The following is a 26,362-nucleotide window of genomic DNA, read 5'->3' on the forward strand; positions in this document are numbered from 1 at the left end:
CACGTGCGGAAATGTCATTCTTCACTCGTCCCGAGTCTTGTCACTCGCCTGCGGCTCGTGGCAAGATATCTCGGTACTCGTGAAGTAATGACATACCTTCCGCACTAGCATCGAAATGTACTATTTCACATCTATATTGTGGAAAGAGTTTGCGTTTTATCCCGATGAAAAATACCGAAATACAAAGGTTTATACAACTTTAAATAAAGGTACCAATCGAACTAGACTACATCGGCATTACTGCAGTAGTATTGCATTACTGCCGACTACATTGATGTTGCAAATGTCAAAATCCGGGGAACAACGTCGATTTTGATATTTGCGGCTAAATGTAGTCACCAGCAAAGTCGTACTGTAATAGTTCCGCAGTAATGCCATAAATGTCCTAATTACCCAAGGAAGGTCTAGAACGCCAAATGAGTAGTGTAATATTTTGCCTATATCGCTTTTGGTCTACATCGCGAACGGTCAAGAACGCAAAATGACCACTTTTTTATATCACACAGGTAGGTTAGGTTCGTTAGTTATCTTCAAATGGCCGAAGGCCAAACCGCACAGAATAACTAACATCGCTAACTTAAAGATAAAACGACGGAAAATGATGTAGGCATTTTGCGTTCTGGACCGTACGCGATGTAGACTAAGAACGATAGAGGCAAAATGTTACACTAGTCATTTTGCGTTCTAGACCGTCCGCGAAAAACCCAAAATTAATATAAAATTCTCGACAAAATATCCTTTTCGACGTTTCCTGTTGCAGTTCAGTCGGCTGCATTACTGCAGCAGTATTACAAAATGCTGACGCAAATGTCGAAATTGACATTACCCAATACTGCAACAGTAATGCAGTCTGAATCCGAACGGTACCTTAACCACCAAGGTCACGTACCATGATCTTCCAGAGTTTCATCTTGGAGAGAAGGTCGTCGTCTAACATCGGAATAGCTTCTGGCTTCACGGGGCCCACGTCTGCGGGGTCTCCGTTCACATTTCTGAAAAAAAAGTGTACAACTATAGGTACCTATTGATTGGGCAAGTACTCGTAAGAGTTTTTACACAATACATAACTTTTAGTTCTATTTTCACATGCAAATTTTTTTGCATTTCATTTTCCAGCAACGGAAACTAGTTCAACACAGTAAACACAAAATGAAACACCAAACAGCGCCATCTACAATATTTTCATTAAAACTATGTGGTCTTAGCCTCACTCACACTCGTAGTAAGATCGTGCCGTAGCTCTAACCACGAAACAGTTCACAGGAATTTTACAATTTTCACTGTACTTACATAAGTCTGTTGGGTTGCGAGTCGTCTGGCACGTCCAACTGGAAGATGGCGTTGATGTCGTCGTTCGTTGGCTCCTGTCGGGCGCGGTTCTGAAATCGCACGATAGATGGCGTTAAAATATTGTATCTAAAGGACTACACGAGGTTTTCATTTTTGACAAGTTTTGAATCGTATCTCGTTTTTAGGGTTCCGTACCCAAAGGGTAAAACGGGACCCTATTACTAAGACTTCGCTGTCCGTCCGTCCATCCGTCTGTCACCAGGCTGTATCTCACGAACCGTGATAGCTAGACAGTTGAAATTTTCACAGATGATGTATTTCTGTTGCCGCTATAACAACAAATACTAAAAACAGAATAAAATAAAGATTTAAATGGGGCTCCCATACAACAAACGTGATTTTTGATCAAAGTTAAGCAACGTCGGGAGGGGTCAGTACTTGGATGGGTGACCGTATTTTTTTTGCTTTTTTTTGTTTTTTTTTGCATTATGGTATGGAACCCTTCGTGCGCGAGTCCGACTCGCACTTGCCCGGTTTTTTTTTTGCATTAAAGATAGAATTATAAGACAAACGAATCGGTTTTTCAACCTTTTATCTCCTGTTTTGTCCACCGGATTTTGAAAGGAATGAATACTTATTTTTTTTATGAATTTTTAAACATTGCCTAAAAAAACACTTTTTTTGTATCTAGTTTGCAGTGAAGGATCTTACATGTACGAAATCTACATATTTAGGTTCGTCTTTGACGTCTCGAAAAATGTGTCCAAGGTTTTCAACTGGTTTTGACACGACCTTCTTGATCGTCGTAAATTGCGCGCATCTTACGCCCGACTTTCACATCATTTTGCATGCACTAAACAGCGTGAGCGATATTCAAGGTCGTATCGAATAAGATCAAAACCGTAACCGTTGAATAGTTTAACACATTCTCTGCCAACTTTTTCGTAGCGCTACGCCAGTAGCCAATCCCAGTGTTTTCATTTTCGTTGAGAGTTTCAGAGCTACGTGTGAGGGCTTTCACCTATTCGCACGTGTATCGTACAACTATTTACAGTACATATGGCCCTTTAATTTTTCTACGTAGTTACGTAATGTGCTTATTATAGCACCGGTATCGTAATGTATTATTAAAATGTAGGAGATAATGAATGATTTACCATTTCAGCGTTAACAGCCATGTGCCTAAGCAGGCGGGTGAGGTACCAGTCGGGGGCAGCGGTGGGGGGCTTGGCTGACCGCTTGCCGTGCGCTGAAAATTACAACAAACTTATTATTTTACATTTCCAGACTTATCGTAGCTTCTTATGGCTCCATACAAAAAAAATAGCAGTTGAAATTGAAATCCTTGAAATTATGGAAATATGGTTGAATTTATTTTGTTTTGAAATCAGACTAAATGCAACTCTTTTCCAATTGAAAATAGTTTAAATTACTTTGAGTTAATTAGTACTTATAGTCGAAGGCAACCGAACGCCACGAATCAAGTATTGCAATAAAGCTGCCTAATTTAGCCTCGTGCCGCCCAATGTACATTAGGATGTACACTCAGTTTCGATGGAATGTCAACCTTAATTAAGAAGAAAGTAGGTAGCATTTCATTTGTCTCCTAAAATTTTCGAACAAATGAAACTGAACCCAATTGAAAATACAACAAGATTCTAATTTCCTTGGCTATAATTTTGTATGGTGGGCGGCACGAGGTTAGAACACTATCGCTAATAGCAATTGATCAGTACGGTTACCATCAGTTTGTCACTGACATAAACGCCGTCGAGAACGTAATTTACTTTCTATACATCTCGCTCGCACTCGCATATTAGTGCAAACGGGATGTATAGAAAGTAAATTACGTTCTCGACGGCGTTTATGTCAGTGACAAACTGATGGTAACCGTACAGGCCATTAAAACCACGGCTTTACTATACGCACGGCTTTCAGGATATCAAAGTGATACCTACTGTTGGATTGGATAGTGAAATTAGAATGTATATAATTATATAGATAGTAGCCACAAAAAATACTTATTACGAGACAATTTCTGTCCACAGCTTATTAGAGATTAATTTTAAAAATATGTTAGCTACATCACCACGGCCAGTGAAACCTGCGACGAAATGTCGGAAATATAGGTAACAATATATGTACTCGCGATAGACCAGGTTTTAAATATGTTTTAATAGGCATATGTTGGTTTTTTCTACAAAGGAGTACAGTCGTCAATAAAAGTATCAAAAAATATTTTTGACGGTAACTTGTTCATTATGTACATACGTATATATTACTAAAACGATTTCCAGATGCTAAATGTTGAATACACCCGTGAATCCCATTATCCCATGATACAATTTTTAGTGAAATAATTATTTAACGCTAGTTAAGGCGAAGTTATGTTATAAGGCGAATTTAGGCGTATTTTTTCCAACCCTCATTTTTAATGAACTGCAACACTGATAACGGGCTCTGCAACTGCATAAGTATACGCTCTGATCTAAGGCTAGGCGTGGCCCCGCGCACCTTACTGCAATAATGTAAATTGATAACATTTGTACTGCTGTTTTATTGCACTCCAGTCGCAAGTGTCACAACACAACATCAATCGATTAGAGTGAAAGGGCGTATGTCCGACGGACATTGTCCGTAGCTTTTTCATTGCCTTTTTTTAAATGTGGAGTGTGTGTGGTTCGTATGAAACAAATAATAAATAAAATTATTATCACGAATCAGACACTGCGGAAACGTATTTGTTATTGATTGTCGCTTATTGAGCTTACTGTGGGAGTAGGTCGATCTGTGTAAAATTGTCCTATATATTTTTTTTTATTTCTTATTACAATACGAGTAGAAAGTCACGAACGGGCCTTTAATTTTAAATAATTACGAGCCGTTATTTTAATTAACGATGCTATTTGATCACTCCTAATATATTGCCAATTTACTTACAAGGGTTGGCTATGAAAATCAAAGTCACATGATTGAAAATAAACTGGTCAAGTGCGAGTTCGTTTAACTCGTGCACCGAAGGTTCCGTAAAAATTTCAATTACAATATCATGCTACTATAGGTATAGACACGAAGAATTTTTGACTACAAGTATATTAAGTTAAGTATAATTGTGTACGGCGCCATCTATCGGAAAATCGGCCAAACTTTTTTGTACTAATCCTATAAAACATTTTAAAGATATAGGGATGATTCTATTTTTCCTGTAATAGATAATTAGGATAAACTTAATGTTATGTGAAAATTTCATAAAATCGGAGTTAAGGGGGAGAGGATGATTTTTTTTTACATATTACTTCATAAATATTTGTTTGGTTAACAAAATATGTATCTGTTTTGAAATGTACAAATTAGAATGTACTTTCAAATGATACCCCACTTGATTAAGTACTAGCTACGAATTTTCGAATAAAACGTTACATTCTGATATTAGGTTACCTAGATATGAGGTGAAATCAAACTCTCGATATAATCCATTTATTTACTTAGGTACATAGTTTTATTTCAAGTCAGTTCGTTTATCCCAAATAAATATTTTCTCAATATTTACCGAATACCTGCCAAACATTTCAAATGAAACCAGCTTTCCCGATCACAAGAAATATCATAAAATATACGATGGACAACGTGCCTGGCTTGTTAACAAGTGCTCACGTCCATAAATCCTAAATACTACAAACTTATCTTTACACTTGCCAAGAACATGTGGCTTAAATCTTGTACTATCAGTACCTAACACTCTTAACTGATCAGGGATAGACCTAGTCTCTTTGCAATACGAGTCACAATTAGTCAGTTAAGTTGTAGTTGCAAAAATTTCGGCGCACGAAAAACTAAACTTGTAATGTAAATACTTGATCTCATGAGATTCAGAAACTGTTAGGCTGTTTTCTATAAAATGTTTTAGCAAAACTGACAGTATAATTAATAACAAACTATAAGTATAATTGTCTATCACGATTCATGAGTTACAAACATGACACAGACAGACAGACGCCCTGGTGACAGACAGACAGACAGACAGACGGACGGACAGATGGACAGCGAAGTCTTAGTAATAGGATTCCGTTTTTACCCTTTCGGTACGGAACCCTTAATTTTTAAGGGTTCCGTACCGAAAGTAGTAAAATAGGTAGTTTTAAACATGTAAATGAAAATTGTTAATATATATATTTAAGAAATCTTTAAATTACAGGTTTTTATTGTTTCTGGAAATAAAGTTCTGTTTTACGGTTTTTAATTTTGTACCGTACATCGTAGATTTGGATTAACGTACCTAATCCAAATTAAATTTTGATTAAATTTTTCGCGATCGCACACGTTTGGCTTCAGTTATAAGAAGGTAACTATGGTTAATATGCATAAAATTATGTAATTTTTTTTTCCATAATGGAAAATGGGGACTGAGTTTTTATGGAGAAACGGTTTTCCACTATCCTCTTAAAATTACTCCTTTTTGTCGTGAAATATGCTGTAGGTTACGTTTGTATAGAAACGCAGTCCTCTTAAGATCATTCGTTCACGTAACTATACATATTACGGTAGCTGACTGTACAAGTATAAGTATAATAATTAATAACCCTTTTACTGGCGGAGGTTAAATATAGGTAAACGATTAAACGTTAAACGTCATGCCCTTTAATTGATATAAGTCGGTTGAGCCCGGTGTGTAAACTTTCTCGATTAATTACAGTATGAACCATGATAGTAGGCCATGGCATTTGGCCGTAAATAATAAATAGGATTAATAATTGATAGGCCGAGAAAGAAATGGGTGGATGATTTGGATGCGTTCCAGTTCCAGCGGGATTGGCGGGATCTTGCTCAGCACAAGGAGGATTGAAAGGGGAGAGGGGAAGCCTTTGCCCAGCAGTGGGACACACACATAGGCAAAAAAAACATAGGGTTAAGCAACACCTAGATAAACCCGTTATGTAAGATTATACTTACATAACGGGTTAGCACTGATTGACTAGCACGTTATCTTTTGCACGGATTAGCAAAGTAATATTTTGTGAATTGGATCTCTAAGTCATATCCTGAAGAAATAGTTCAAGATTATCTCCAGAATCGCGCAAATGTCAAATTTGACAGGTTAGATCTTAAACATATCGTTATCGTATCTTTGTGATGTCTAAAAGATATCTAATAGATGTCTATTTCAAAATGCGAATCGGTCCCGAATCCCTATGTATCAAAATGTTCTCAGACTCTCGCGGGGAGCGACTAGCATTTAATTTCCAGCCTCCTGTTGACTAGGTAATCTAGAGCTTATGCAAATTCGTCTGTCAGTCACAGCTTAAAGCGAAACAATATTACAAGTTACGACACCTCGCATTAGCTCAAGCATAAACTCATTGATTCCAAGGAAACACAAATTCTGAAGGCCTGCCTGGAAAAACGAAAATCGTAATTTCGTTATCTGCCTCTCTATTGCACTTGCAAACTCGAGTGATAAAGATGCAGATATGTAAATCTCAATTTTCGATATATGCAATTTTACTTTTAAAATGCTACAATACGAGCAGCGCAACTGTCTTGGACACCATTTTATAATTGAATAGCCCGTATACACCTGAAGCTTAATTTTTGTAAATATTTTAAATTTATATGAGTAAATGTCGTAAATTTAGGCGCAACTGAAATAAGCAATCGCGATCCCATACCTACCTACTAAACTTGTACTTGTAATATACAGTGTGTTTTCTGTAACAGGAGCAATAAATTAAACTGTAGGCTGTACTCCTCAAACTGACCAACATTTGTTCAGCAACTTTTGAAAATAGCTCATGTTTTGATTTTTATTACACTTTAAAGTTTATTCTAAGACGCAATGTATTGCAAATTTTGTTATGTTAAAAGCGTGACAAGTAACGTCAAACACACTGATGTCAGCGTACATTGAAGGCAATAAATATAATATTTATTTTGTATGAAAAAAAGGATTTATAATTTTTAAAAGTTGCTGAACAAATGTTGTTCAGTTTGAGGAGTACAGCCTTTAGTTTAATTTATTGCTCCTGTTACAGGAAGCACCCTGTATGCGTGGTTATCTCGACTGTCCTATGTGCTCTATCTGGTAGTTGAGGTAGTCTCCAAATAAATTACCTACCTACCTCAAAATACGAATAGCTGATTCACTATAAAACAATTATTTATCAATTTGAGTGACCACATGAGCACTATAACTTTCGATAAGGCTTAAATTTGCGAAATATGAACTTAAGCGGCTATTGAGTCTTATCCAGATAGTATATCGATATCCAGATATCCAGTAAGCCTGGATTATAGTAACTGATATTTATGATAATAGACCTCGATCGTAAAAGTTGTTTTGGTATAATTTACAATTCGATGGTTAATGAAAGGGGAATATGTTTTTATGGAAGTTTGGGGTAGTTAACTTCGACTGTGAAAAAGCAGAACCCTTTAAGCGACACTTTTGGGTCACTTTCAGTTAAGCAACATGTTTATTTGAGGGCCACTTGCACCATCCCAATAACCCGGGGTTAAGCGGTTAAACCGTTACCTTAGTGTCAAATTGTACTGGTAACCATGGTAACTCCGGGTTTAACCCGTTAACCTCGGGTTAGTAGAATGGTGCAAGTGGGCCTAAGATAAAAACATTAAAGTAGTTTGACAGCTACTAAAAATTCAAATCACATGGCCGTAGAACGCATCTCCTCAAATAATCTAGAAAAAAGGTTTTTTTTTTAAATACATGCACATTAAATCACTTTCCTGTAAACTTCGCATTTTTGAGAGTCCGAGTCATTATTGTTGGCAATTTTTTTTCTCCGAATATGTTGAATGATTAACATCCTTAATGAAATGAATATACCTACAGAGCATTACAGAGAAATAAGAATTTTTTTTTTTGCAATACTTTTACGTATGTACCTAAGAACTTGATATAGGTATTCGAAATTAATGTTCGTATGCAAATATGAGCATAAAAACAAGGAAGCACGTAAATGAGTGAACAATAATTATTGTCACCTGGCACGGCTAAGCCCTATAGCTCTACTATGAGTTCCGTGAATGACAGTGAGAAGTGAAGATAGTGAGAAAGTTAAGGAAAATGTATGGAGTAATTGTACAGTGCCTCTACCGGTCACGTAAAGAACTAAAAATTTCAATTTGTACCATGAGTTACAAACGTTTTTACGCGAGTTTTCCATACTTGCCTAACTTCACATCTAAAACGCTCTCTTTCTAATTATATAATGAAAACTGAGCCAGAATTATTCTGCGTAAATACTTTACGCGAGTAAACGTGACAGATGTTATGGAAAAATACGTGCGTTTCCAACGTGACATTTCTGTCAACTTGTAAACACAACAAATACGCAGATTTTTCACGAATATTAATGCAATTTTCAACGTAATATGTATAAATTTATAACAGTATGTGAACTTCAAGCAAAACTTTAAGGGATAAATCAATTAATAGTTCGATAAAAGGCTGATTTAGTACAAAGGTAATGAGTTATACTTGACATCATATTTATTTTCCTATTTCTACTGCTACATTTGCGAAAATCACATTGCTTACGAGCAGTTTTTGGTTTTAGGCAAGAAGCTGATTGAAAACAACATTTCCATGAAAACCCGGATTGCATCATGTATGCATGTAGAAGTTACATATGTATTAAGAATTAAGGCTCAATACAAGGAGCGGTACATAGACATGTTCATTGCTTCATTGAGTCTAAAGCTCAAACTGCGGCCAGAAAGCTGGGCGTCCTAAATAAGGTGAAGCGATACTTCACACCTGGACAGCTTCTAACACTTTACAAAGCTCAAGTCCGGTCGTGTATGGAGTATTGCAGCCACCTGTGGGATGGCTCAGCTAAATACCAACTCGCCGCTTTGGACTCAGTGGAGCGCAGAGCCAGGAGGATGATTGGCGACAAGAAGCTAACGGCTAAGCTTCAGTCTTTGGCCCATCGGCGGAAAGTCGCCAGCCTGTCGGTATTCTACAGGCTGCACTTCGGGGAGTGTGCCCAAGAGCTACACGAGCTTATACCACCGTCCCCATTCTACCATCGGACTTTTAGACGCACGGCCGGTTTCCATCCTTACATGGTAAATATTCCACCAATTCGCACGAAGCGCTTTGCTTCTACTTTCCTTATGCGAACTGCCAAGGAATGGAATTCCCTGCCGGCGTCTATATTTCCGTGTTCTTATAACCCGGCAACCTTCAAATCAAGAGTGAACAGGCACCTTCTGGGCGAGCTCGCTCCATCGTAGGCCACGTCTACGCCTCGGCTAGTCTGTGGCCATGAGTAAGCCCATTCATAATAAAAAAAAAAAAAAATGTTGCTGTTTTTGTTGCTGGGTGCACATAACACATAGTAAGAATAAGACATACCGCAAGACCTATTATAATATTTACACAAGAATTGCTACGTATTTTATTAAGCATTATTATCTTAAATAAAATAAAACATACAAATGTTCTGTGGGTTTATTTATTTTTCTTTACTAAGTAAGTATTATTTTATTTTCCGTTGTTCAAATTATTGTGTTTGGTACCTAGGGAATCGTTTTTCATGTCAACTTGGTAACAGGAAATATAAAACTTTCTTCAAAAACTTTTGCTGGTGGTTCTAAATCTGAAAATTTAAATAAGATTTAAACACATTTATTGCCAAAAACCCGCTGCGTGGGTTCATTTTGTATTGGGAATGGGGCGCTTGGCACTGAAATATACTCGAGATCATATAGGTACTATAAAATTAAGATCGCTATTAAGGTCATACGTAGGGTCTGTGCGGAAAGAGAAGAGTCGTAGGTATAATGTATGGGCTCCCCTAAATTTCACGACTTTTCTCTTTCCGGACACTCTATTAGATAATGTTACTTAGCAGTAGGAGACGGCCGCTGTCATGATGCGGACTGAAGCGGACCATTATAATACATACCTATTTTAATATTTCTTCTCATGTGTGTACTATTTTCATCATAGGTAATAAATATGTAGCCAAATGTAGCCTGTATAATCGCGCCGTATACTTTGCTTCCTATTTTTTAACACGCAATGTCATAATTTTAACTCGATTATTAATGATGTTTACGTAATTATCATATTTTGCAATTTTTGTCTTGAATACAATTATATTTTAATTTATACATTGTTTACTAACATTGATGTTTATTATTTTCGTAACTATGGCAACGTCAAATCTTTAAAAAATTGTAGAATGAAGGTTGAGTCAGTAACAAAGTGACAAAACTGGTCTTAGAGCATTTAATAACTGGAGTGGCCATTGAGTGCTTACTGTTAGGATTTAGGATTAGGGTTCCAAGCAGGAAAGAAAAGCTTGTTTTAACACCATATTGGTAATGTTTATTAATCTCAAGCAAGATCACATAGTAATGGCGTCTCATACGAGAAGAAAGAACACCTACATTTGTTTTATATTGACAACCGAATAAATCAAATATCATAGTCGTAGTAGTCTCGAAGGTATACTCTTTATTTTTTTCCTGACATTATTACTTACCCCTCTGCCGAAAAACTTGCACAATTGTCCAAACTTTTGTATGGACTGACATGGCTATTTGTACGTTACGTACAAATCATGTAGAAATAGCAATACATTTGACGTCCCCTCCCCCGCAAAAATCGGCAGACTGTTTTGTAAAGAAAATGACAGCGATGACATCTCCCTTCTAAATGCTCTTAGTGGATGGTAGAGGTAAGGAATACAATCTCCATGTAATTAATAATGAAAAAGTGTCCGTCAAAAACCTTAAGAGGGAAGTATACTACGTAATCGTCCATACAAAAAGAGAAAACGTTTTTCCACTTGTAAATACGAGTATCTTTCATTCCCCATGATTTTTAGTACGGTATTGATACAATGAAAAACTAGGTTTATGGGTTTTCTTTTTTTGGCTACTCTGGAGAGATTTAGAAAAATTATAATAGCTGACAGCGTGCCCAGTTTTTGCAAATATTCACCCATAAAGGAGTTTTCTCATAAAGTCATAAAGGATTCTCCTTACCTCTACCCTCCATATTCACGGCTACCATCAGTATATGTAACATTACTTTCTGTGCATCTCATTTGCACTAATATGCGAGAGCGAGATGCATAGATAGTAAATTACGTAGACGTGAGAATGTGTCAATTTTGTTATTTAGTTCTTTAGGTGAATCCTAGAGGCGCTGTATAAAACTCCGATATAACTCTTGCTCTGTTTTTTAGTATACTTAGAAAGGGAGAGCATCGTTTGGAGTGGAGTGAAGTTAGGTACATAAGACCGTAAAGAAACGTAAAACGTGACTCACGGCACGTTTATTCACCGAGTGTAAGTGAAAAATACTCTGCCAACTGATGGTAGAGGCACTCTAATGTCAGGTTTGGCTTTGAAAATTAAACACGCGGGCGATTATTCTGCCGCTTAAGCATGAATTTTAATCAGCAACATACATTAACGTAAAAGTGACATTGGTTGCCCGAATTGCGCTACAAAAGAGATCTAGTTGATATCTAAACTATAACGTATCTAGAATGGATCTAGTACGTGTCGTCTCTTGTGAATATCTTGAAGTTCGAATACGGCAATTATTGTTGCGCAATATAATGTAACTAGCTGATAAGAATTGTAAACCAGTGTTTAAGCAGCTTTAAGCTGAAATTATGACTGATAATAAATAATCTAAAATATAATTGATCCAAGTAATTTGTTAATTAGTAAATATTAATTAGGTATAGTAGAAAATGATGCTGCTTCTGTGACCGTTTTCTATTTATCTATTAAAGTACCCCTTTAATTAAATACATTACATAATATAGTTAGTTAGAGCAAGAAAAGTCTGCAGCGATTTGGACAACCCACGCAGTGCAAGTTTTATTTTAAATTTCTAACTTGTTTGAAATTATGAAGTATAAATAACACTTGCACTGCGTGGGCTATCAAAATCGCTGCACACTTTCTTGGTCTAACTCTACATGTACTCGTATTTTAATATTTTCATATGTTCAAGCGCATGTAAGCATACATTTACAATAAATAAGTAAATGATAACTTACCTCCCCAACACGAATGTCCGTAACTTAGACACGATCCTGAAAAAAAAAAAACATTTGATAAGTTAAATTAGTTTCATGGTACCATTATCCTCCAAGTGATTAAAATTCAGTTTTTAAAATAAATAAACACTGTTCATATCTGTAATAATTAATGGATATTCAAATATTTTAATTAAATTATACCGAATTTCATAGAGGTGGGTAGATAAACAAATTAGGATGAAGTATTTGTGACGTTCCACGGAAAAAGGTACCTTATGGCGGCTTGCGCTTACGTCGCATAGCGCCGCAATAATATTGGGCGGCGTTAATAATAGCGTAAGCGCCAAACGCCATAAGGTACCTTTACCCGTGGGACGTCACATTTTACCTTGGGGTATTAACCTTTTCAAAAATATTCATGGTTATTTCGGAACATTGTATTTACAGTAATGAATAACTAATTAAATTGAAAGGTATTTCATTAAATTTGTTTCTCGTTACATTATTTAGTAAACAATAATTTGGTTTTCGTCATAAACATGACATGTTTTAAATGTGATTGACGATGTTGTTGAATTCTTGTTCATGTTTCTTGTGCTAAATAACCTCTGCCATACCTTTTGTGATGAAATAGGTATGTCTTTAAATTAATCCATACATTACAAAGGTTACTCTTCCGGATTGATATACAACAAACTGCGTCAATATATGCCATATAGGCAAAATAATGTTAGGGATGAATGTTGATGGACGGAGAGGATTATGGTAGACCCAAAAAACGATGGATGGATTGTGTGAAAGAGGATATGAGAAAGAAAGGAGTGAGTGCTGAGGACACGAAAGACAGAGGAGACTGGAAGAGAAAAAGATGTTGTGCCGACCCCACATAACGTGGTATAAGGGCAGGGGAAAGAAGAAGAAACTGCGTCAATATATTTTTAATGATGTTAATATCCAAAGAGGGAAACGAGGCCTACCTTTTTATGAAGAAGCGGCCGCAGTGTATCCTCTTTTATGTTTAAGTTGATTAAAAATACTTGTAGGCCTTAATTGATAACATAATCTTTGGTTGATCTATTTAAGTGTAACAATCACACTGAAGACAAAGGTGCATTAGCGTGAGTGCTCTGATTGGCTAATCCGATCGGCCTAGGCCGTAGATGCACTAGGTTATGTCTGTGCTGGCTATAAAGTGGTTGATTAAGTGAATAGGGCCCTTCAGGCTGACCATTTTGTTGAAAATACTCGCGATGCATTAACGAGCTAAGTGGGTATTATATAACAAGTTCATCGGCATCTTTTAAGTCACTTGTACCAGGCGTGGTTCGCTCGTGGTTTTCTACAGGTAGCTAAAAGTACATCCGTTCTGCCCCAATTTTGGGGTTTGCCATAAGCCGCGCGTGGCGCAGTCGCCACCTAGCGGCCATATCTGTGCTGATCGTAACAGACGCGTTTTGTTAGGGAGTGAGTCTTCTGTACCTAGTACTATTATTTATTCTGTGCTTATACATTTTAAAGTATGTATTAGGTAATGTATTATTTAGTCGAATAGGTATAATAAAGAAGAGATTAATAAATTAACTTTTAAGGATCATTTTGAAAATTGCAAATACAGTAGGTACTAAAATTAACACATCTTTTTCATGTAAATAGCAACAGTATGTTGGTAAGTGTTGCAGTAGTGCAAATGCTGTAAAAATATGGAGTGCATATGGTTCAATAGTTACTAGCGATTTTCAAAATTACCGCGTTTTCGAAGGTACCACAATGTACCGTAAGCAAAAGTTACTTATCAAGGAAACTCCTTTACTGCCAGAGTACATTTTAACTGTAAAATGTACTTTTAGTCAACATGTATTAAACCCTAAGTGTTGAGTAGTGAGATGCCAGGTATGGTGCATTAAGGAAACTTGAAAGTGGTGAATGTCTACCAAACTAGAAGCACTTTCTAATGTAGCATCAGTAAGCAGATGCCTTGGTAAGCGTTGCAATAGTGTAAGTGTTGCTGAAGTATGAAGTGCTTCTAGTTCTATAGATATTTGCCATTTTCACATTCATCTCGCTTCTGAAGTTACGCCAATGCATGCACACTAAAGGATCTCAAATAAACACATCTTTCTTCCTTCTCGCGTTATCCCGGCATTTTTCTACGGCTCACGGGAGCAAATAAACCCATCTTTATCAGTAAGTAAATGCAATTTTAAATTCATTTCTCAGAAAGCGAGTCATATGTAGAATCTATAAACATCCAATCAAATTGTTCGAACATGTTTATTGATCATAAATCCAGTCGAATGATTTCCCCGAGGACTCATACGCTTAGCATTGTTTCTAAACGTAATATGACGTGTTTATATTTTAAAACATTGTTTGACTTTTGAGATTATTGTTAGAATTTAATATACTTTTTTTTATCAAACCGATTTTGAACGGGTTACTCGCGTATTCTAAATCGAATTAACGCTCGACATCTTTCGATCCGTTTTTGAGGATCTTCAACTGGTGGACGTGTAGGTACAGTCGACGTCAAAGATATGTTTACATTTCCCGCCTTATAACAAAGGCGTAAGGTCCATAGGTGTAAACATATGGATCAGTAGAGACTGTGCAGTTGCTACTCCCTCTGGTTTATTTATTTTTAAGTTGTTTGAGTTTAAAGTTATATTTATTGCAATAGGGATATGTGGCTTGATGAAAACTTTCCAGATTAGTAATCTGACGATATTTGTTTTATTACTTCTTAACTTGTTGATGGTACATACCTAATTGATTAATCTTAATAGCCCAATCTTATAAAAATAATAAATTGTGCTTACGGGTTACACTTATTTAATTTAAAACTTGTATTGTGATTCTTATTTGAGTGTTTAAGAAATAGTTAATACAAAGAGTTGATTCCTTTGTGTGACGTTTTTTAAATCATTTCTGTGAGTAGCTTTTGTGATGAAATCAGTTTAATTTTGGACGAAAGTATTTGACATTGCATTTTTATGTGAATATACCTATATCTAATCGATTCTTAACATTTTACATTAGCTTTTGACTGTTTCTAGGATACTTTGTATTACATCGAAAAACAACGTTTTTCTCAGAAAAAGACACTTTAAACGAACCGCTTTGCATACAATCAGATAGCGAAACCTTGACACTACCCGCGAAACCTATTTCACCACTAATTAAACTTCTTAGAACCCGTCCTTCCGTGTGTAAATAAATGTGCAATAATTGTATAAATAATTCAACGATCGCATGTTTGTGGAAAGTGACAATTTTCCCTTGGCGCTAACTAGCTCCGGGAACGGGTACAGAGTAAGGGAAGCGCAGAGGCTACCCGGCCTGATTCTTATTTTAATAAACGTCAATTTTGGTACGATATTGATCGGATCTGTCAGTGTCAAAAAGGTTATGTAAAAGCTGTTGATTGAAACTTGAACTCGTATTTATTTCTCCCCGATATGCAATAGCGTACCTATGGGAATGCCTTTTTATAGCAACAAATATCGTTAGTTCTATTTACGTCTTTTGCTGATAAAATCTAATATACTTAATACCAAACATTCAATACCGACATTACCTACAAGTACCTACACATAGATTTTAGATATCCATTCATTGTGCATGTATTATATTATAACATGTACACACATGTAACACTAAACTACAAACCTTCTCTTTTGTATTGTTTTACCTCATTGTATATTTACATTGATATATAAAAGTGTCATGCGCATGCAAGACATCCAGTTAACATTCAGTTCTGAAATTTGTAGTTGAAAAAACATGTGTTGCTATTTTCATATTGAAAGCATACATTTAACATAATAATATACTGTGTTTATATTTGAATTCGTCGTGCGTTAACGTAAAGTACATTCAATGAAAAGCGTAATACAAAAATCTACTACGATGCTCAAACTTATACAGTTCCACTTGGTGATATCAATAACGAAGTTTTCTACATTGTGATCTGATCAATAAAAAATACATTTATTTATTAAATACATTTAACATTTTGCGTCGTGCATTTTATCTTGTACAACAATTAAGCCTTCTAACTACTTTGTTGATGTGTTCGAACTACAATAATATACCTAGTTGCATATATTGTCATTGAATATTTTTACAGCCTAAGTTCTGTACAGTGTTTGCTCAATTTTTTAATGCACAGTCTATACTATGAACTAAAATTGGACCAAATATTATTTATCCCACAGATTAAAAGTAAAAACGCATTAATTTTTACATATTTATTCTATGCTTTTGGATATTTTTTTTTAATTAAAAAAGGTAATACAAGAGCCTATAAGTACATGTTAATTTAAGGGTCTACATATTTTATTACATATAGATAGATACAATTTGTTCAAAAAACTCGAGTTCTAAAGGTAGGGATAATACTACCATTACCACTCATTTGTTATTTTTTTGCAAAAATTGTCCAATTTTTGTTCTTTTACGGATGCGATTAACCTGTACAACAAAATAAATTAATCGAGTTGTGCATACATCTATATATACATTGACATTTGGCAGTCGAACGCGCCGTGCATGTTTGAGAGCGAAAGCGCATGCGTTCTGACATACCTCCGCGCTGACTTCGCCACCCGTTGACTTTCTCATAGAGTCCCGCCGACTTGCTACCTATTCTGTTAATTCTCTGTTCTGTGGACGACACAATCATATTAAAACATATATAGAAAAGACGCAGTCGTTTCATGTATAAGTAGTTAATCAAAGTTTTATAGTGGAACCTGTATTAGATATTTTTTTCTTAAAACCAATAAAACAACTGACTACTTAAAGAGGCTAACGCCCGTTCTTTTTTTGTGCATGTGCATGTCGTTTTTAGCTTTAGAATTATTCCTATTATAATACACATATAATTATATGTTTAAATCTTTCTTTTATAATTGTAGTTATTAATTACTAATGTGTGTAAGTAGGTAGGTATGACTTACTTGTTTGAATAATGTAGAATCCAAAGGATTTCTATTCGGTAGGTACCTACATTATTATATATACAACGAAAATAAAGCATCATTGCTAAGACCTGACCTAACCCTGAATATTTGCTCATTTTCCTAAAAATTACACATATTTGTGGTTTATTTCTATGTATGTAAAAGCAAGGAAAATAGGTAACAAAATTGCGGGTTAAACTAAACTTATATTGAACTCAAGCATAAAATTTTAATTTTCAGGCGAAGTTATATTCCAGGGTTATAATAATATAATACAGGAAAGTCGAAATGTGAAAAAGTGTGAAATAAATGTAAAATTCTCTATCAATATGTGATATAAGACGTTTTAACTGTATCCAGCGCAGTCGATAAAATGTAATACGAAACCACATGCTGTGCAATTCATTCTGAATTATCTTGGCATGACTTGATGGAAATAGCAAACAGTTTATAGTTACATTTGGTAGGTATATAGCTAAATGTGAACAAACTAAGCCAAGATCCTTCGTTGGTGAATGTTATTTTATGCGATTTAATTAGATATATTCAGAGTAAAGGATAAAACAACGAGCCAAAAGTGTCTGCCACTCTTAAATACTCCTTCAAATAGAGATATAGTTCTACAGTTCGCGTTTAAAAGTACTTATAACAGTTAACTTTTTCCACATATAGAGACATACTTAATCTCTTTTTCATAAGTTACTCGTATTAGATAATGATACCTATACCTAAGAGAATAGATAGTATAGAGGGGTCCTGTCTGTAGTCACTGTAAATTTACTGCCATCTATCGACACACGACGACTTGATAAATGATTTTATTATTTTTATATTGTTTTGACCCATGCCCATTCACTGATATCTACTTATGTGTTAAAATTGTGAAATAAGAAACGGTGTCGTCACGCCATCTAGCCGAGCATAGGCCAAAGATGTGTGCGCCATCTATGCGAGAATGACTATTTCTTGATTTTCGAGGCACGTTTTTCCTTAGACTTTATTCATCTTAAGGTAAGTACCCCTATTAACGAGGGGGTTAAGCAAGTTTCCCAAAAAGAGCCAAAAATTAAGCATAAACCGGCGGTGTATGGACCAAGACATATTTTTTTATGTTAGTTTGTTAATTAAAGTTTATATTATTTTAATTTCTGGCCTCGTTTTAGAAAATTATAAAGGAAAAAATAATTATCAAAACCAAAATGTCGAAATCGCCTATTACCGAGGTAATGGACCACTGTTACCCAAATACCGCGGATGTGGGTTCCTTTTTACGAGGGTAGATAACTCGTTGCATTTTTAGTTCCATAATTATGATATATATATGAATAGGGGTCGAAAAGTGCTCGAGTGGAGACCACGGACTAGCAAGCGCAGCGTAGGACGTCCACCCACAAGATGGACAGACGATCTTGTTAAGGTCGCCGGAAGACGCTGGATGCGGGTCGCTTCCAACCGGCACGTATGGAGGTCCAAGGGGGAGGCCTATGTTCAGCAGTGGACGTCTTATGGCTGAGATGATGATGATGATGATGAATTATGATAAATATTATTTATTTGACAATAATGGATAAAATATAGTATATTCAATACCTACGCTTTTCATATTATAAGACTTATTTAATTATTGAATTTATATTAGAAATAGTTGGATCCTTTAACGCTAAAACATCGTGGTACCCTTTACGAGCAAGTGTGATGCTGTCGAAATTCTGGTTTAATTTATTACCTATCTACGTTAAATAAATAGGTACTTTATTATTTCAACCGGACGTGGAGGGCAAATTGCGCCAAAACGTTCAACCTATCACAATTATATTCTACACAATACATATACAAGATCTGTGTAATGTAATGTTGTATGTTTGTGTTGTGTGTCTATTTTATATATAGGTAACATAATAGTACATTACTACAGAGGCCGGGACGAAAGGGGTTGCCGGCCGAAGACATATAGACGGCCGAGCGAAGCGAGGTCGGATAGGTCTGAGCGCGGGCAACCCCATTTCCCGCCGAGGTATGTATAGTGCTTTTCTCAAACATGCAATGAAATAAATAAAATAAAAAATCCACGAAACCCAAGTTTTATTTATAGGAAAAACTAAAAGTAAACTACACCCAAAATATAACCAACACGTACCTATATCATTATCACGCGTATGTTTTACACGAGTCGTGTATTTTTACTACCCGTATATTTTCATGTATCTTTGATTTTTTCGCCTTGTATCCGTCTGACTGTCGTTTTCGTCACATAAGTTTACATAGTCATTCATGTTGATATCATGTTTCACATACATCGTTGCTTTATGCATGGAGTAAATAAGTATAATTTCCACAGTGTTGACGAATTTGTAGTTACATTCATTTAAAATATGCCACAAAACTGTTTCTAATAAACTGTAAGCCATTTTTCTTACTTTCTCAAATAATAAAATTGCCATAAGCAACCATATACATACTTCGTCTTTGACTTGGCGGCAGAGACAGCAAGTTATTTAAAATCAATTCTGCTTACGCTGCCAATTCCAACACCTACGATTACAATTAATATTAATTTCATTATTTCGTCGGAACTCATATTAAAGTCAAAAAATCAACAACGCACCATAAATCAAATAAAACAGAATGAATATTTTTCAACTTTACCTCCATAACAATTTAAAAAATATAACTACGCGTGTTTGAGTAGACCTTTTTACCGCTAACGTTTGGATGAAATATTTTAAATGTTTTATTTGTGTAGTTAAATTTATAATTTAAAATTATAGAATGTATTATTTATTAAGTTCATGTTGATTTCATACAAATAAAACTGCAAATTATAGCAAACATTGTTTTTTGTTTTTTTTTTATAGGCGTAGTGGCAGAGAATCATTACGAACCATAAATCAAATACTGCCTCTAGTTTTTTTTTAATGGATGAATGCCACGATGCTGTGTCACAAATATCTATGAAATGAAAATTAAAAAAGAGGACTCTGCCGGCCTAGGCCTGCAAGATGTGTATGAAATTCCATTAACGACCTTTTGTCCTAGCCGCACCTGAAACGTCATACTTCGCAGCCTATTATAAGGAACATAACATCAATATTTCATTGCATGTTTGAGAAATAGTACATTATTGTCGAGGCTCGGAAGTAGCTACTTGCAGGCTGAGGATTCGTTTTAAACGGACGACCTTGGGAGTCCGTTTAATTGAATCCGAAGCCAGCAAGTAGCCTTCCAGCCGAGTCATATATAGTGCTTTTCTCAAAAATGGTGCAAGAAATATAAATATCATAGAAATATTTTACAAAAGCAACGTTCTTACGTATATATTTTCACAGAAAAACGCTTTTTTATTTTTTTTATAAAAAAATAGAAGTGTATTTTTCTGCCGAAAATACGCCAACCTATTTGAGACAACTAAATAGTCGCGGTACTAATCATCTGTTTGGCTGTTTGATGGACCTGTGCCTTCATTTGATATGGCCATTTCAACTTTTAAAAAGTTTGGAACTCGACAAATAATGGAATTTGTATGCAACATTGCAGTCCCAAAATCGAGACTGCAATGTTTTTAACTTTTTAATTTTTGACTGACCATAAACTACGCGCTTCGCGAGCTGTTTTTTAGACGGCAAAGACGACTTTGCCGTCCATTTTTGAGAAAAATATATTTTTCTACTCCAACACTTCTATTTGTCGATTAAATGACTGCCAGTGATATCTAAACCAGCTACATTTGAAGCGCAGTGCGTAGGGGGCCGTATCCTTTGTCTATATATATGATCAGAAATATCACAATAGCCAAGAGTTGTATTAAAAAAAATCTATTTTCTAGGCAAAGATCTAAAAACCAATATTTACTTTGACTTTATATATCATTTTAAGTATGCTGACTTATAAAAAAATTTGTGTGCAACGGTACAACATTAGGTCTGAAAATCCTTGGCCTGTCTTCGGCCCTTGAATTTTAAGAACCTTTATATATATATATATATATATATATATATATGTACCTGGTATACAAAAGAGTATCAAAAGTATTAGGTATTTTAAGAACCTATTAATTTCGAAGCTATGAAAGTTTTGGTTGGGTCTGTATTAGGTTCTCATACAGCTTATTACCGAGTGATGTCTTTTCTGACCATCGTTAAACGGTTCAATTCAAATAATTTTAAAACTCATTTACGACTAATCAAAATAAATAGTTATCTTGTATTTTTTTAATACGATCAATATGGATTATTCCAAATATTACAAAACAATGGTTAAAATAAACTTTATAACCATACTTCTGTTTTTATATCAATACTTGAACGAGTTTCTCACATAAGAGTTTCTAAGAAAACGTCTGAGAAGGTGTCTAAAATTGTAATCAAAATTAAGAGTTTTTTGCATAGATTTCATACCATTATATTATTATTATATTATATTATTAATAGCTCTTTAGTTTTATAGGTGGTTAAATAATTCAATAACATCAAAAGTCAAGAAAATGTGCATTTATATATGAATATAAGATCGCTCGAATCTAAAATACCGTTTCCGTTATTACCGAGGTATACCTCGAAATTAGGTGTCACACAAAGAGAATGGAACCTAACACCGAGGTTTTTAATTTCCTATTTTTTTCCCTATTGGCGAGCAAATATCGCAAATAAAGTATTTGGGAATTATAAAAATAATAACTAAGAATCAATCTCAAGTCTTAGTCTTTCCATAATATTTACCATTATTACGCTAATCACTAAATAGAATACGCGTTTACTTACTTGAGGTGTTGCGTGTTAGTATGGAGCAACCAAATCTTGCGCTCTTGATACGCTAGTTTACGTTTTTCGATTTGTTTGTGTGATGTTTTCGTAGTAATGTTATACTTATTCGACAGTCAAAAGATAAGGCTTTATTTCTGTTTTCTTAGATTCAAAGAAAGTTAATGAGCTTTCTTATTAAACGCTATTTTGTACATACCGCGGTAATTAATGCCAATTTTAATGGGGTCGTTAATAGGGGTACTTACCTTATACGAATTTACTTATGTCTTTGCCTATACCTTTGACGATACCTTTGACGCGTAGTCTCACGGCCTAGCCAAGGTGACGATCGCTTGCGCTTCGCCATCGAAACGCTTTGTCTCTCTCTATCACTTTTATATTAGTGTGACACTGACAGTTGCGTTTCGTTCGCTACGTAGCGTTAGCGATTGGCATGTTGTCTACGGGGCTTGTTCCGTTATTTTTGATGATGACTGTACATCACACAAATAATTTTAAAATGATAATCTAAAGAGACGTTAAAGTAATATTAATAGTTTTGTAACTTTCCACATTTATTAGCGGACATCAGCTAATCAGCATCAGGCTGAATAAAAAAGTGATATTTCACATTAAGGGCCACTTGCACCATCCTGCGAACCCGGGGTTAACTGGTTAAACCGTTAACTCAGTGTCAAATTGTACTGGTAACCATGGTAACTCCAGGTTCAACCGGTTAATCCCGGGTTAGTGGGATGGTGCAAGTGGCACTAAGAAGAATAAACGAGAACATTTTCTATTTTTAGGTAGGATCTCTTCTACCGTTTCGTTTAAAATTAATTTGATCAGGCTTGAATTAAAGATATAATTATAGGTAAGTATTTTAAATAGTAGGTACTAAGGTAAGCCCTAAATAAATCTGTTGACTTATTACATAAGGAACATCAAAAATAATTACTTGGGAACTCTTCACCTGATTCTCTAAGGCCCACTTGCACCATTCCGCTAACCCGGGGTTAACCAGTTAAGCCTGCAGTTATCATGGTTACCAGTACAATTTGACACTTAGTAAACTGTTTAACCGCATAACTCCGGGTTAGTGGGTTGGTGCAAGTGGGCCTAAGAGGTTAGGAGAACATTTTTTAGTATCCATACTCATTCGTTTCGATACTCTGTGCCTTGCATGCGCCGACCTGCCCTAACATTACTATTTCCTAGTTGCTAGCTGAACGATAATGTATTACACGAACTCACTAGGTCCATGCACTTTTAGGCTAACAAGCTTACTCGAACAAACTTCGTGCAAATTGCTTGTTAATTTGTTGAAGACGCATAAAAGTTTAATATTTTATGCGCCTATTCAGTTCGACTTATGCCAATCCTCAGTTAGCAATTGAAAGGGCAAGGAAGATTTAAAGACTACCCTTTCCTTTCTGTGGCCTATTTTATAAAGCTACAAGTTACAATTTACAAGCGAAAGTCTCTTTCTAACCCTATGTGTTAGAACGAGACTTCCGCTTGTAAATTGTAACTTGTAGCTTTATAAAATAGGCCACTGGTGAGCGCAGTTAATTGGCTGAGTGAAGCGATGGTGTCCGTTTCAGCTTAGACAAAAATGCTTTCGTGTATGTACGGTCCTATCGCAAAACGTCTTCCTACGAAATACCCTATTCGAAAAAGGCCTGTCGGTCCGTTTCGAACTTTAAGATACGTCAGTTGATACATCTAGAAACGGTATGGATTCGATATGTCAGTCTCAAATGTGATGTTTCTTCAAACAAAAACGTCACTTTTGACACTGACACATCTAATCCATATCGTTTCTAGATCTATTAATTCACGTATCTTAAAGTTCGAATCGGGCAGTGTATTTTAACTTTGTCTGATTTACGCATATTTTCTCGTTTAACACTATTAGATTATTTATTATATTCTATAGAATAGCTCAAGCTAAAGTACCTAAACTATTATCTATTATAGTATCTCGCTATACGACTAGGTACATTACAATACAATACAAATACTCTTTATTGCACACCTCATTACAGAAAACAATACAAATAATACAGGAAGAAGAGGTTAAACAACAGGCGGCAGGTATACCTATCGTCAATGCCAATGAAGTATATTTTTATAAAATTGTGATACTAGTAGGTACAGTCAACGGTAAAAATATGGGTGTAGACAACTTACTCAAAAATATGTCCCATAGTTCTTAATTCACTGACATAAGAGTTATGGGACATATTTTTGAAATTATTTGTACACCTATATTTTTACCGTTGACTGTACCTACCACGTGGAAAAATATAAATGGCGTGAACTGTTGCCTCATACATCCAGTTAAGTTAATTTTTCATGTTGATTGTATTGTGTGTGAATCTTTGCACAAATATACAGGGTATATATAATAATATTTACTTAGGTACCTACTTACATCCAATTTTAATCGTTTAACTGAGATGGTAATTGATGGAACGATAAGATTTACCTAAATGAGTTTGTATTGAGTTTTTATTTATATTTACTGTATCCTCAGTTTTTTTCGGCGCAAGTTTCATTTAAAGGGGACATTATTAAACTCTTCCACTTCGGTAACTCTACTGGAATCCCTTCAAGTAGGTACCTACCTTAAAATCTCGCGTAAGTTTACAGTTTCAATGCTGAAATAATACTTTAGCTAAACGTTTGAATAGAACTTTTTGTTCATTTTTTAGACCGTCACTTCTAAACTATCCAATCGATTGTTATCAAAATTTGCATAGAAATTGAGGAGTTACATTGGTTATTTTTTGTCCCAAAATATGCATATTTAGTGCCTTACAATCACGACAACCCGGCTTAGCATACGAACCGTCGGTCGTACAGATATCGGAAAAATAATTCATATTCTCGCACAACAGAGTCTAAATTCAAAGTAGTTTTGTAATAGCTCTTAATTGTTAAAAAGTGCGTAAAGTATCGTACCTACAAATTTGAAACATTTAAGGATAATGTACTTAGATACGGAAGATCTTTAGAAAGATCCTAGGCCCTACAAGACGTGAGGATGGCTCTTGGAGAATGAGGAGAAACTTGGAGGTTGAAGAACTGGTGGGCGAGCCCACCATCATCGGCGAGAGCAAGGCTGCTCGACTTCGCTGGCTCGGCCATGTGGAGAGGATGGGAGAGGATCGTGCGGCCAAAAGAGCTTATCTTGGGTGACCAACTGGGAGACGTCCGGTCGGAAGCCTACATAGGTACAGATGGCGGCTGAATGGCGTCAGATCGCACAGGAAAAGAACGAATGGTGCAATCTAGTGTCGGAGGCCAAGATCCACTTCGGGTCGCTGAGTCAGCGAAGTAAGTAAGTAAGTACTTAGGTATGGAACGGAGAACGGAAGGGATTATTAGAATGGGATACACCGTTGCTCGACTGATAATGTTTTACGCATATCTCGGGTATCCTAAGTTATAAACTTTTACTATTTGAAGATCTTGTAGGTAGTGTACCTAAAGTTCGTCGAAAAACGATATCACGAAATGTCAGAAATATGCCGCCATTCCTGTCCCAAACCCACAAAAGATTAAACAATTAAGTGATAAAAATATATATATAAGTAATAATAAATTCCAAGCTCATAGCTGGGAATCGCCTCGGGACGTGGACATGGACAACTCAGCCGCCATCGTCCCATTTCTTTTTATTAGCTCTGACGCTTTTCGGACTTTTTTGATTTAATTTGGACAACTTATTATTTAGGACTCTGATCGCATAAATATTAATGCGATTGTTTAGTTCCTTTTTTAGCTATTGTTTGTTTGGTTGGCTAACAGTTCCTGAAAGTGAACGTTTCTTTGACATTGGAAATGTATAGTAACGGCACCGATCATTATATATTTAAGAGAAAATATAGTTAGAAGTTTTCAAGTAAATAGTCACAATTCTTAGAACTCCCACTATTCTTATGATAATTCATTCAACCCACGCGTAGTGCACGCGACTTTTAATAGATGCAAAAATAGAACTACGCTCCCTATTAGAGTTAAGTAACATAATATGTAACCCATATTTAGTACTGTGAATACCACCTATTTGAGCTTTTAAGATATTTGCGGATATTCAAACAAAGTTTTGGGTTAAAGTCCAAACCTTTTAGGAAATATGTAATGACAAAGGTCAACAGACCTTTCACAGTCAAGTAAACAACTCAAGTGCTGACAGTTGGGGGTCACATCTTACAATCTTTTTTGCGGGTTAGTGTAAATATACATATGGAATGTAATGTAATGTCCTTCTTCTTCCTGGCGTTATCCCGGCATTTTGCCACGGCTCATGGGAGCCTGGGGTCCGCTTGACAAC

At 35.6% G+C, this 26,362-nt stretch overlaps 2 protein-coding genes across 2 annotated transcripts in view; one reads left to right on the forward strand and one right to left on the reverse strand.

Moving 5' to 3' along the window:
• Positions 1–26,362, forward strand: part of LOC134674168 (calexcitin-1-like) — a 168,713-nt gene that overhangs the window by 15,440 nt on the left and 126,911 nt on the right. The gene's annotated exons all lie outside the window — the stretch shown is intronic.
• LOC134674205 (uncharacterized) overlaps positions 1–26,362 on the reverse strand; it is a 51,351-nt gene that overhangs the window by 1,332 nt on the left and 23,657 nt on the right. Inside the window, exons 3-7 of the mRNA XM_063532267.1 lie at positions 16,905–16,982; positions 12,339–12,374; positions 2,448–2,539; positions 1,291–1,379; positions 890–992 (exon numbers count right to left, since the gene is read on the reverse strand). Coding sequence (XP_063388337.1) covers positions 890–992; positions 1,291–1,379; positions 2,448–2,539; positions 12,339–12,374; positions 16,905–16,982 — 398 coding nt within the window. The remainder of the gene's footprint in view (positions 1–889; positions 993–1,290; positions 1,380–2,447; positions 2,540–12,338; positions 12,375–16,904; positions 16,983–26,362) is intronic.

The sequence above is a fragment of the Cydia fagiglandana genome, chromosome 2 (assembly GCF_963556715.1).
Source record: "Cydia fagiglandana chromosome 2, ilCydFagi1.1, whole genome shotgun sequence".
NCBI lineage: Eukaryota > Metazoa > Arthropoda > Insecta > Lepidoptera > Tortricidae > Cydia > Cydia fagiglandana.